This window comes from Pinus tabuliformis, chromosome 1_1 (assembly GCF_031772625.1).
Source record: "Pinus tabuliformis cultivar Carrire ecotype Pingquan chromosome 1_1, CPIR1, whole genome shotgun sequence".
NCBI lineage: Eukaryota > Viridiplantae > Streptophyta > Pinopsida > Pinales > Pinaceae > Pinus > Pinus tabuliformis.
The window spans coordinates 914,686,849-914,698,980 of record NC_142297.1 but is presented as its reverse complement, the minus strand read 5'-3'; the positions used below and the strand labels follow the sequence as shown (position 1 = coordinate 914,698,980).

At 38.5% G+C, this 12,132-nt stretch overlaps 2 protein-coding genes across 2 annotated transcripts; one reads left to right on the top strand and one right to left on the bottom strand.

Moving 5' to 3' along the window:
• Positions 1–435: 435 nt before the first annotated feature.
• Positions 436–1,215, bottom strand: LOC149217373 (peptidyl-prolyl cis-trans isomerase 2-like). Its single transcript, XM_089390198.1, has one exon. The coding sequence runs from the start codon at positions 1,207–1,209 to the stop codon at positions 436–438; it is 774 nt and encodes a 257-aa protein (XP_089246324.1). The 5' UTR covers positions 1,210–1,215.
• Positions 1,216–5,810: 4,595 nt separating this feature from the next.
• Positions 5,811–11,561, top strand: LOC149217372 (uncharacterized). The gene is made up of 3 exons (XM_089390197.1): positions 5,811–7,193; positions 7,329–8,257; positions 8,357–11,561. Exons 1-3 carry the CDS (start codon positions 5,811–5,813, stop codon positions 11,559–11,561), a joined length of 5,517 nt encoding a protein of 1,838 aa, XP_089246323.1.
• Positions 11,562–12,132: the final 571 nt, after the last annotated feature.

Here is a 12,132-nt window from a genome sequence, read left to right as displayed (position 1 = left end):
TGATGTTGGTGCTGGTTTGTTTTGCATGTGTCCCTTTCCTTTGATTGCATCACGGAAACAACTTGAAGTTTTAGAGCTGTCTCCCTTGCATCCACCTCGTAGTGTCAGATTCAGTATGATGGTTGAATCTTTGGTGACGCCATAGTCCTGAAGCGTGTGATTATCCTGCAGACCGTGACCTGTATATATCAGATTTTGGTATGTTGTTGGGGTTCCCAGTTTAATCTGGATCTCATTTTTTAACTCCTTAATGCTCATCCTCTTGCTGATCTGTATGCAATAGTGTTTGCCTCCTATCGATCTGATAAAAATTTGCATAAGATCTTCCTCCATACTTGGTGGATCCACATTGTTTAGGCCTCCATCTGTTGGATCTGCCTTCTCTGTCTGCCCAAGAGCACCGCAAGGTTTGGGAAGTCTGTACCTTGTTTTCTCCTATTCAGGTTGGCCGAGATCGTTTTTCAGAGGCCCAAAAAACCCTGCCACTGCGTCAAGGATACTTGCTTTCAGCAAGATAGACCGGCCCTCCCAGATGGCTAATTTTGTTGGGTCCCCTGTAGCTCTCGACTTCCATTCATTTGCGTAGAACCTCGCCTGTCCAGATGAATACCAGGACACAACAGGCCACTCGGCCCCTAACCGCTCTCGCGTAGTCTTGTGGGCGACGAATTTATTGCCAGGTTTTAACTCTGGCTGCTCTTGTTGATGCAGTTCGATGGCGGTGGCATAGGTCATTCCAGAAACCCTAGCCATCTCCTTCTCAATCTCGAGCATGACGTCCAAGCCCTTTACAACTAGACCAAATATGACATGCTTGCCATCCAGCCACGAGGTCTGTGTTGTGCAGATGAAGAACTGGGAGCCGTTAGTGTTAGGGCCGGCCTTGGCCATGGAGAGGATGCCAGGTCCCATGTGCTTCTTTACAAAGTTCTCATCGGCAAACTTTTCACTGTAGATTGACTCCCCACCGATACCATTGCCCCTTGTGAAGTCACCGCCCCGGCACATGAACCCTAGGATCACACGGTGGAACGACGAACCCTTGAAGTGCAGGGGCTTGCCTGATCGGCCAGTGCCTTCCTCACCGGTACACAACGCGCGGAATTTCTCAGCCGTCTTTGGCACCACATCCACATAGAGCTCCATCACGATCCAACTGGCTGGGGCACCACCGACCTGCATATCAAAGAAAACCTTTGGGTTCGGCATCTTGAGTTCAAAACCTCTGAGATCTTTTCCAGTATTATATTTCTAATTTTGTTAATAGATGTAAGTCTTTTAATATAATCATTGATAATGCAATTTGAATGCTTTTCAATCTTACATTTAGAGGACGAATCCACAAATGGTTCCTAGTGATTCCTCCAAAGTCAATTCATTCATGGAAGCATTTATGCCTAGTATTTCTAAAATCACATCATAATTACAATTACGATTGTTTGTGTTTAGAGTTAGACAATCTTTACATGTATGATAATGAATCTTTAGATCATTTTTATAATAGATTTTGGTCTCTTTGTTATAGATTTCACTTAGATGATTTTCCTTTAACTGAAGATTTAATTGAATATTTTACTGCTCTTGTTTCTTCTAAACTTGAAAATAATAAATCATTTAATGAAGAATAAGACACATATAACTCATTAACTAGCCTTTAATCATTAAATGATTTTATGGAACCCGAACCTATAATTAAATCACAACCTTTATCCTTAGAAAATTGTAATTTTCATTTTCTCAGTTCTGAAACAAATATTTCCATTATAAATACATAATCTGAAAATGTTATTACAACAATTTTTAATGATACATGTGATCAATCAATAGTTCCAATAAAATCTAATTTACAACAAGACTTGGATAATGAACATATTGGTTTATCTTCTTTAAAGGAAAATTCAGAAAATTTAGAACATGTAATTTCATTTGAAAGAACTTTTTTAAACCAGGAATATAATACGGAAATTTTTTTAGATGAATCATTTTAGCTGTCATTATATTCTGGCATGCATTATTTTATTTATCTCGATGTGTTTTCAAATCATAATATAGTCAATGATATTCATCTTAATCTTTCCAGTGATAATTTTCCTAATCCTTGTTCTGAAAATTCTACATCTATTACTCATTTGGCTAATAATTCTTTAATTGCAAAACCCTCTTCCTTTTTATTTTTTGATTCTGTTTGTTCATATCAACCATTTAATTTTCATAAGAAGAAGGTAATTTATGATAGTTATCATGACAATGAGGAAAAATAATCACATCTTATACGAAGTGTGCCTATTTCGGAAATTGATCTATCTCATGAAGATTCACATGCTTTAATTTTGTTCCCTTTTCTGAACATAAACTTAATTTTGAGAATTTTGATGAGTTAATGTTGCGAGTTTCTAACGTATTTTATTCAGATTCCTTTTTAGAAATTTTCATTTATAAGTTTTCCAGGGAATGTCCTTCTAGTGGCAATTCATCGACTAAGATCCATGATGAGTTCCAAAATTTCCTTGTAAAATTATTTTGTAATTTTAGTTTTCATAATGATTTATTTGTTTTTATACTCTTTCCTTTTGTTTTGTTTTCCTTTTGCAAGCATGTTCAATTTTTTAATATTGAACATCTTTGAGATATATTAAGTGAAGATGATGAATTGGTTTCTCATAATCTTGAATATCAATAATCATTTTGTTTCCAATTTAATTCGATATTCAGAAATTCATTCCAATCATTTCATCATCAGTGAAATCTAAATTTTGCGAATGTTCCTTCACAACTTGCCTCACCAGCATCTCATTTGGTAATTTTTCACTCTTTAACCAATATTCATCCATTCTTTTATGATCCCATTGATATTTGCTTAGAGAATGCTTTCCAAAAGACATGGTTTACTAACAGGTTAGTTTTAAATACATTTATTTTTGTACATAATTTAACATTAGACATAAATAATAGGTTTTGTTTTATTTTGATTGATTTCATCATATTGTTACTAATGCTTAACTTGTACATACATGTAGCTAATAAAACGAGAGAACTGTTACATTGGAAGTATGACTATACCTAGTCATTTTCCCTCCATTCAGTTAGTAATTAGGAGTAGATTAAATTAGATTAGGTTCTTTCTGTTTCCATTGTAGATTTCAATAAGAAAGTAATGAATCTAATATTTACAACATTTATTTTCATTTTTGGCATAAAACATATCCTAGACTTTTAAATCACATGATTGTCTTTGTTTTGCAAAACTCCATCACACTGACAATAGCGCTTTTAGAAAACATGTGTGGAGAATTGCTATGTTTTGACAATCTTTGATTCACACGTACTTCTAAAAAGGTCATAGTCATCGCTATTGTCATCCTATGTGAAATTGAAGTGAATGTAATCCTAAAATTCATTTCTTAGCATTCTAGATTAAATAAATAAATGATATTGAACATAGGGGAATTTGAGAAATACAAGGAAGAGCTTCAAGATCTATGAGGTAAATTACAGTTAAAATTCTTTGAGGTATGCATTTTACAAGTTCATTTTCATCTATCATTAGTTTTTCTTTTCATTGTTGTTTATTTTATAGGTTTTTCTTGTTTTATTTGAAAACTTAAAATAAACAAGTAGTTAACTTTTTATAAATCTGCAACGTGTTCAGGGAAATACTTACTGTTTCATCAAAATTTGAAAATTCTCTAAATTTTTGCTTCCCCTCATAAAAGTCCTGATAATCCTTTAACATGCTATCAAAAGACTCATATCAGATCATAAATTTTGTAACTTTCTTCATTAGAAAGTTCCAATAACTTTCTCCAATCAAAACTCTCGATAGTTAATTAAATTATTTAAAAGGATTTTTATCTTAAAGCAAGGTTTAGTCAAATTATCTCTTTTGAATCTTGCAGAAAATGATCTTATTCATGATTTTATCTATGATTATTCCAAATCTTACAATTTGTTTCATAAATATGGAAATGGAACAGGTAAATCTAATAGATTATGATTAATTTAGGGTTATGTTTTATTTCAATTCTTTGATATATCACTCCATTCTTAGATATTCAAACTTTTATCATATACTTAATTGACACATCATTTGAGTTTGAATCATTTTCTATATTTAGGGGCTAATATAAATTTAGAAAAGAAAGAGAACATGCATCACTGCTAATGATAAAGAAGCAAATCTTGATTTTCATTTTTGGATAAAATCAGTTTTATTTGATTCCCTTGAACATGTCATCATTTTCTTAAGTTTACTGCTCGTTTTAGATTAGGTTTAATAAATAATGATTTTCAGTTAATTGCCTTGCATTGAAAAAAGTCATATCTTTCCAGTAAGATTAAATGAAATTCTTCAATGGTAAGTCTCATAGACTCACTTTCATTCATTTCTTTGCTTTCTGAATTCAGTTTTGTTTTTTGGTTTTCTGCTGATATGTAACTTTCTTTTGTAGCTCTTCACATGCATTTTCACACCTTCACCAGAGTAAACTTTGAGGTCAAATTTCAAAAGGATACAGTAACGAGTTTCATAGAATCAACCAAAATGGGGGATTTCTAAACCTTTATCTTTTTCTTTAAAAAGCATTACTTTGATTCAAAAATGGTTAAAACGCTTTTTACAAGTTTTTCTTTTGAAAAAGAAAATCCATAGCAAACATAAATTTCCTCATTTTAATTGAACTAATTGAACTTTATTGTTACTAAATTCTTATAACTTTACAAGTTAAAATTTATCTAAATTTCAACATAAGAAGGAATGTTTACATGATTATCTTCTTCTTTTTCTTTTGTTAAGAAATTTATATAAACAATCTTGTGGAGTTTTCCTTTTAGATTTGGTTTTGGTGATTTTACCATCATACTTGTGAATGGTCGTATCCTGAGAAAATTTTGTTATCATATCACATTTATATTTTTATTTTAGACAATAATGTTAATAGCATACCTTTGGATTTTCACAAACATCTCTTGAAACCATTTTATGATTTTTTCAATTTGAAAGTAGAAATATTTAAGGAAGTGGCTACGAAAATTGAAAAATTAGATAAAAATTATATAACTCTGTAATTTTTTCATTAAGTTGTGAAATATTTTAAACCTCAAAAAATTATAAAATCCTTTTTACTCTATTATTAGTTAAGAAAGGTTATCTTTAAAAAGTAAAGACTGTCTTACGATTAAGCATATTCAACTCTAATTGTCATCCAAAACTCTTAAGGAGGCAATGATTCTACCCATCTGTTAAAACATAATTTTTAGAGTGTAATTCAAAAATATAATAAATTTAAAAGATAAGAGGTCTCATCACGAGCCTCCTTACCATGATTATAGGGAAATAATAAAATGGACATTACCAATACTGAACACCAAATCAGGCTAATGACTTATGATTGTTTTAGTTATAAGCCAACTTGTTCAGTTTAATTACTACCAATAAATGGCATTGTTACTATATGGCCACCAAACTAGGACAATGGCTTTTAGGTACTATTTAAAAAAATAAAATAATGAATTTATCTCTAACTACCGCACTATTAAATGGATGAGATACTGGTTCTTCCCAAGGGTCATGATTTCCTAGGTTAGGGTTTTCACAGGTGCGCAGGAACGTCAGAGGAATCCGTAGCCAGGCCGGTTCCTCAGGCGCAGGTCGAAATCCGGCGTCAGGGCCTGCGGCTCCCCAGGCTGAAGCGATTTTTCGTAATCTCACTGATTTTAATAAGAGAACTAGGGTTAAAACCTAGCCGACAATACTGAACGGGATGGACGAGGCAAGGGGGGGGGGTGCAAACCCCTCCTTCAAAAATATAGTGATGGGAGAAACCAGTTCAGAAGGAACTCCAAGCGGAAACAAGGAAAACCTGGCCCCGGTAATGGGCAACTTGTGGCAGAAGCGAATGAAAGGAAAATGCCTTCCTAGAGCTCAGAAAAAACCCAGGTATGTCATTCCATTCAATAAACTGGAGGAATACAATAGCTATATGAAGGATCATGCATTAATCTGCAAATTTATCGGCTATTGGCCCTCCGAAAAGGAGTTAAATAGATGGATAGAACATCGATGGAAACCCCGGGGTCATATAGATCTCAAACTGGGAGCGCAGGGTTTCTTCACTGCTATCTTTACGAACCTGGAAGACAAGAACAGAATTTTTGAGGAAGGGCCGTACTTCCTGAATAACGCAGGTCTGTTTATGAAGCATTGGGAAGAGCGGTATAACCCGGACAAAGAAAAACTAATGGATGCTCCGGTGTGGGTTAGGCTGTTTGGGTTACCTGATGAGTTTTGGGACCCAGAAATCTTGGAAGGGATAGGCAATTCAATAGGCAGCTTTGTCAAGACTGCAGAGGCCACCAGAAGAGGAAAGTATAATGCCTTTGCCAGAATTTGTGTTTTCATGAACTTGGCTGAACCACTCCCGGAAAATATTGAATTGGAGTACCATGATGAGGTCTGGACGCAGCCACTCGATTATGAACACATTCCCTTTCGATGCCGGAAATGCCATGAGTATGGCCACTTATATAGGCAATGCCCTCTAAATAAGGAGGAAGGAGAGAAGCCAGAAAAAGAGAGGACAGCAGACAAAGAGGAAGGCTTCCAGCAAGTCTATAGAAAGAAACGGCAAAATAAGGAAAACCTGAAACCCAAATCGCAGGAAACATCCAATACAACAAAAAGCCAAAATAAGTTCCAGGTGTTGCAAGATGATGCGGAAGGGTATGAAGTAAATTTGAATGATGATGAAGAACCAGAGAACTCGCCCATGGAGATTTCCCGAGAAGAGAAAGAGAAAGCAAAAAGCCCAAAAGGACCAAGCGAGAAACAAACAGAGGAAAAAGAGGCGGAAGAAACAGTGGAATCGCATATGGAAGTCGAAAACCAGATGGAAAATGAGGCCGAAGAGGAAAAGCTAATGAAGAGACTACTCCAAGAGTGGAAGTATCTGGATAGCAGATTTATACCAGAAAAACAAAAACAGCTATTCAAGGAAGCCTTCCAGAAATACAAGGAACGGAAAGGGGAAACCCTGGAAAAACAAATAACAGAGGTGGGTGAACAGCAGAAAGAAATGCTGGAAATGGGCAATACTGGCAAAAGTAGCAGAAAAAGAGGACGGAGAACGTTAAATGAAACTATCCAATCGGTGGGCGAAACACTGATCAACTCTGGTAAAGTGATACCTCTGTCAGAGGTATTTTTCCCTTCTTTCCAAAAGTTTTAAATGATTATTGTAAGCTGGAATATTAGAGGATTGCATAGTAAGGGGAAGCAAAGATATTTGCGAGATAAGCTCAAAAAAGAAAAACCTAGCATTTTGATATTGCAGGAGACTAAAATTAGTGTACAACAGTTAGAAGAAATCATTGAAAAAAATAGATTGAATTACAGAGTTATGGGACAGGATGCCATAGGAGTCGCTGGAGGATTAGCGGTATTGTGGAACCCGTCTGAAATCCTTCTAGATAATTGGACTAGCATGCAGGGAACCTTGACAGGGCTGGGCAGGATAGTGGGGACCAAGGAAAAAGTGGTCATTACAGGCGTTTATGGACCCACAAATCCAGGAGAAAAAGAAAACTTCATCAGAAGTTTAAGAACTATCCGACAACTTTTTTCTGGGCAACCGTGGATCATTGGAGGAGACTTCAACTTAATCAGATCCCTGGACGAGAAAAAAGGTGGGGTTAGAAGGCTGGATAAATTTATGGACAAGTTTAATGAGATGATAGAGGACCTAAGGGTAGTAGATATGAAAACCATCAACGGAGTCTATACATGGAATAATCGAAGAGGAGGCAGGAACCAAATTGCCTCAAAACTGGACAGATTCCTGGTATCTGAAGACATCTTAAACAAAGACATCTATGTCGAAGCCAAGATAATCCCCTCCTTGGGCTCGGACCATTGGCCAATCCGATTGGAAATCGACATCAAAAAAATCCAGGGCAAGAAGCCGTTTCGTTTTGAAGCATTCTGGTTACGGGATCCGAACTTCATAAAAAAGGTAGAAGAATGGTGGAATCAAAGTAGAGTGCAGGGTAGAGGTAAGATGCACACGTTTCATTTAAAGCTGAAGGAATTGAAGATGAAGATCAAGAAGTGGAACAAAGAAGAATTTGGCAACATCATGGAAGATAAGCAAAAACTAGAAAAGGAAATGGAGGATATCCAACAAAAAATAATTCTGGAAGGCAGGACTGAGGAAAGCATCACCAAAGAAGGGATTTTGCTGGGAAGAATGGAAGAAAGACGAAAGCAAGAGGAAATTCTATGGAGACAAAAATCTAGAATTAAATGGCTTCGGGAAGGGGAAAGAAACACAAAATTTTTTCATCAGGCAATGGTTAAGCATAGACAGGGGAACAGAATTCTTTCCATCAAAGGGAATAATGGTATAAGACTGGTGGAGCAAAAGGAAATTGAGCAAACTTTAGTGGATCATCACAGAGGAATCCTTTCTGAACCTCAAGTTGATCGAGGGAGAGCTATCCAGGAGATCTGTACTGCTATTCCTAGACTAGTTACGGAGGACCAGAACAAAGCCTTAATGAGGGCGGTAACTTTGGAAGAGCTGGAAGAGACAGTGAAAGCAATGAGGAAGGGCACAGCACCGGGACCGGACGGCTTTACAGTAGATTTCTACCAGGCTGGCTGGCATTTTCTTGGAAAAGACATACTGGATTTGGTAGAAGAATCAAGGGTGCAACAGAAGGTATGGCCGGCTCTGAACTCAACCTTCTTTACTCTAATACCTAAAGGCGAAAATAAGGAGGATGCTAATGGCTTCAGGCCGATAGCTCTCTGTAACGTAGTGTATAAAATCATAACCTCCTTAATGGCTAGAAGATTAAAACCCTTGCTGGGAAGTTTAATATCGGCGGAGCAAACTGGTTTTGTGGAGGGGAGGCAGATATTGGATGGCTTAGTTGTCTCTCAAGAAGTTATCCACTCCCTCAAAGACAAAAAACGAAAGGGAATGATGATCAAGCTTGATTTATCCAAGGCCTACGATAGGCTCAACTGGAGGTACCTGGAAAGGGTTCTTGAATGTTTCGGCTTTCACAAGAGATGGATTACATGGATCCACAATCTCATTTCTTCCCCTAACTTTTCTATCTTAGTCAATGGAAACCCTTCGAACACGTTTAATGCTTCCAGAGGTATCCGTCAGGGTGACCCGTTGTCTCCTTTCCTGTTTATCCTAGCAGCAGAGGGTCTAGGAAGGTATATTACTCAGGAAAGAGCAGCTCACAGATTAAATGGACTTCGCTTATGGGGAAACAGACTTCCTCTAACACATCAACAATTTGTTGACGATATAATGCTCTTTGGAGAGCCAACGGTTAAGGAAGTCAAACACCTAAAGAAAATACTGGACTTGTTTGCTGAGGCATCGGGACTTGAAATTAACCGGGATAAATCGTGTGTATTTATCTTCAACACGGTGGAGCAAGTGAAGACTCACCTTACTAGAATTCTGGGCTTCAAAACGGGTGAACTACCCACCAAATATCTGGGTAATATGCTGGACTTCACGTCAAAAAGATTAAGGAACTGGCAGGGAATCTTAGACAAAATGAGGAGGAAAGTCTCGAGCTGGGCATTTAGGGTCCTGAATATTGCTGGCCGAATAGTTTTAGCCAAATCGGTCCTTCAGGCTATACCTATTTATCCCCTTTCAATTATGGCGGCCCCGAAAGGAGTATATGGGAAAATTAGAGAAATTATCAGAAATTTCATTTGGAGAGGGTCGGAGGAAAAGAAGAAATGGGCCTTAGTGGCCTGGAACCAACTCACAGAGAGGAAAGAGGGAGGTGGGCTAGGATTAAGAGACCCGGAATTGCTCAATCAAACACTGGGAGCTAAACTTTGGTGGAGGTGGGTGCAAGGGGGAAATGACCTCTGGAAATCAATATGGAGAACAAAATATCGAATGCCAGAATCACAGGACGACATTCTAAGACAAGAAGAAATGCCCCGCGGATCCGCTGTGTGGGAATTGGCCAGCCAAAATCGAAACATTGTTGCGCAGCATGCATTCTGGGAAATCAGAGGAGGTAATGAAGCTCACTTCTGGGACGACAGATGGCAGCAAAGAGAAAGACTGAATAATATGCAGGACCTACATCAAATCAGAGGAAGAATTGAGGGGAATAGAACTAGTGTCAAGGATTATTGGAATCCTGCCAACATGAATGACTGTTGGAGATCCTGGAAGGATCCGTTAGAGTGGGATCAGAATCTTAGTCCTGACCTACAGACGGCGTTCAAAAAGGAAATGAACTCAAGGAAAATCAGAGTTAGAGACGGAAAAGATATCCTCCGCTGGGGTAATACCATGAGAGGCCTTTTCTCAGCCAAGGAAGCTTATTACTTGGCAAATCCTCACAACATCATCAATGGCCAGCATAACTGGAGGAAAATTTGGGATCTAAATTGGTGGCCCAAAGTGACCACTTTCGCTTGGTTAGCTTTGAAAAACAAAATCTTAACTTGGGACCGCATTCAACAACGGGGTTTTTCGGGACCTTCGAGCTGCTATCTGTGCAAGAATCACGAAGAAAATAGAGATCATATTATGATCCACTGCCCGTTTATTCAACAACTATGGTCTAATATCAAGCGCACCTTTAATAAACCAGGAATGGAGGTTAGAGATTTTATCGAAATGGTTTCCCATTGGAGGGAAGAAACTTTCCACTGCAGAGTCATACAAAGAGCCTGGAATCTTGTCCCAGGTTTTGTAGTATGGCTGGTATGGAAGGAACGCAATGCTAGAATTTTCAAAAGCATAAGTAAGGGGCCCGAGATAATTTGGGAACGGGTGATAGAGGCGACGAGAGAAACCATTCTGGTAGAGAGATGGCAGGACGAAGATTGGAAAGCAGATCCAGGGGAGCAGGAAATTATGAACAGACTCAACCTCAAATTTGAGATGGTGCATTATCAATTAAGGGGAAAGCAGGACATGAGGATTAAAAGCCCAGACAAGTTTACCTATCCCAGGGGACAATTTATAAAACTAAATTTCGATGGGGCCTCTAAGGGCAACCCGGGGGATGCAGGGTTCGGGGGCATATTCCGTGACAGCAACAGACAAGTAAGATGGATATATGCCGACTGGGGAGGGAATATGACCAACAATGAGGCCGAGTTCTGGGCTCTCCACACTGGTTTGAGAATTGCTATCAGAAACGGGTATTCTAACCTGGAAATTACGGGCGACTCCCAAATTGCTATTGAAATGGTTAAGAAACTCAGGAATGGTAAGGGGTGGGAAAAGGTGACTAAGAGCTGGCGCACAGCAGGTATCGTACAGGAGATCGCGGATATGATTAAAAGATTAGACTACTGTACCTTTAATCATGTTCGAAGAAATGGCAATAAACCTGCGGACTGGCTTGCCAACTGGGGCAGCAAAGGCCAGCACAGCAGGATAGATAGTCAGTGGAGGAATACGGAGGCAAATAGAGAGTGGCAGGATCTGATTACGCTCATCAAGGCGGATCATGATGGTGTTATCGGGGATCACACTTCGATCAATGAAAGGGATCATTAAATGGCAGAGGAACGATCGAACCATGACCAAGGTTCGATTGATTAAGGTGGTAAGTGGCACGCAAATCCGCACAATGATGAAGCAGGATTTAAGAGGAGGTATTATGACGGCAGCAGGGATGAGTACCAAGGATTACGCATTTGAGGCGATAATTAATACGCATCAGCTGAGAGGGGAGATTAACGAGGCGTCAGGATACATTGCAGTGGACGTGATTACGGATGGAACGGCCGACGGTAGTGGGGTACCGGATCTGGATGGGAAGCAGTCGGGAATTCAACTTCAGGCATCATTCTATGCTCACCACATTATAAATCTCCGAAGGCAAGAGAATCAGTATTCGATAAACAATTACCTTGGCGGGACTCTTCAGAAACATTTCCATAATCTCCTACAGAGGCATTCCAAGGGGAGAAATAAACAGAGAAGGGAGAGTGACAGGACTGCTGGTGGCATGGACACCCGTCAGAGAGGCCGTGGTGCAGGGGAGAGGAGTGTAATTGAGGAAGAACGGGAGCAAGGGAAGGGCAAAAGCCCCTTAGAACGAGACCCCCCATTTATTATTTGGGAT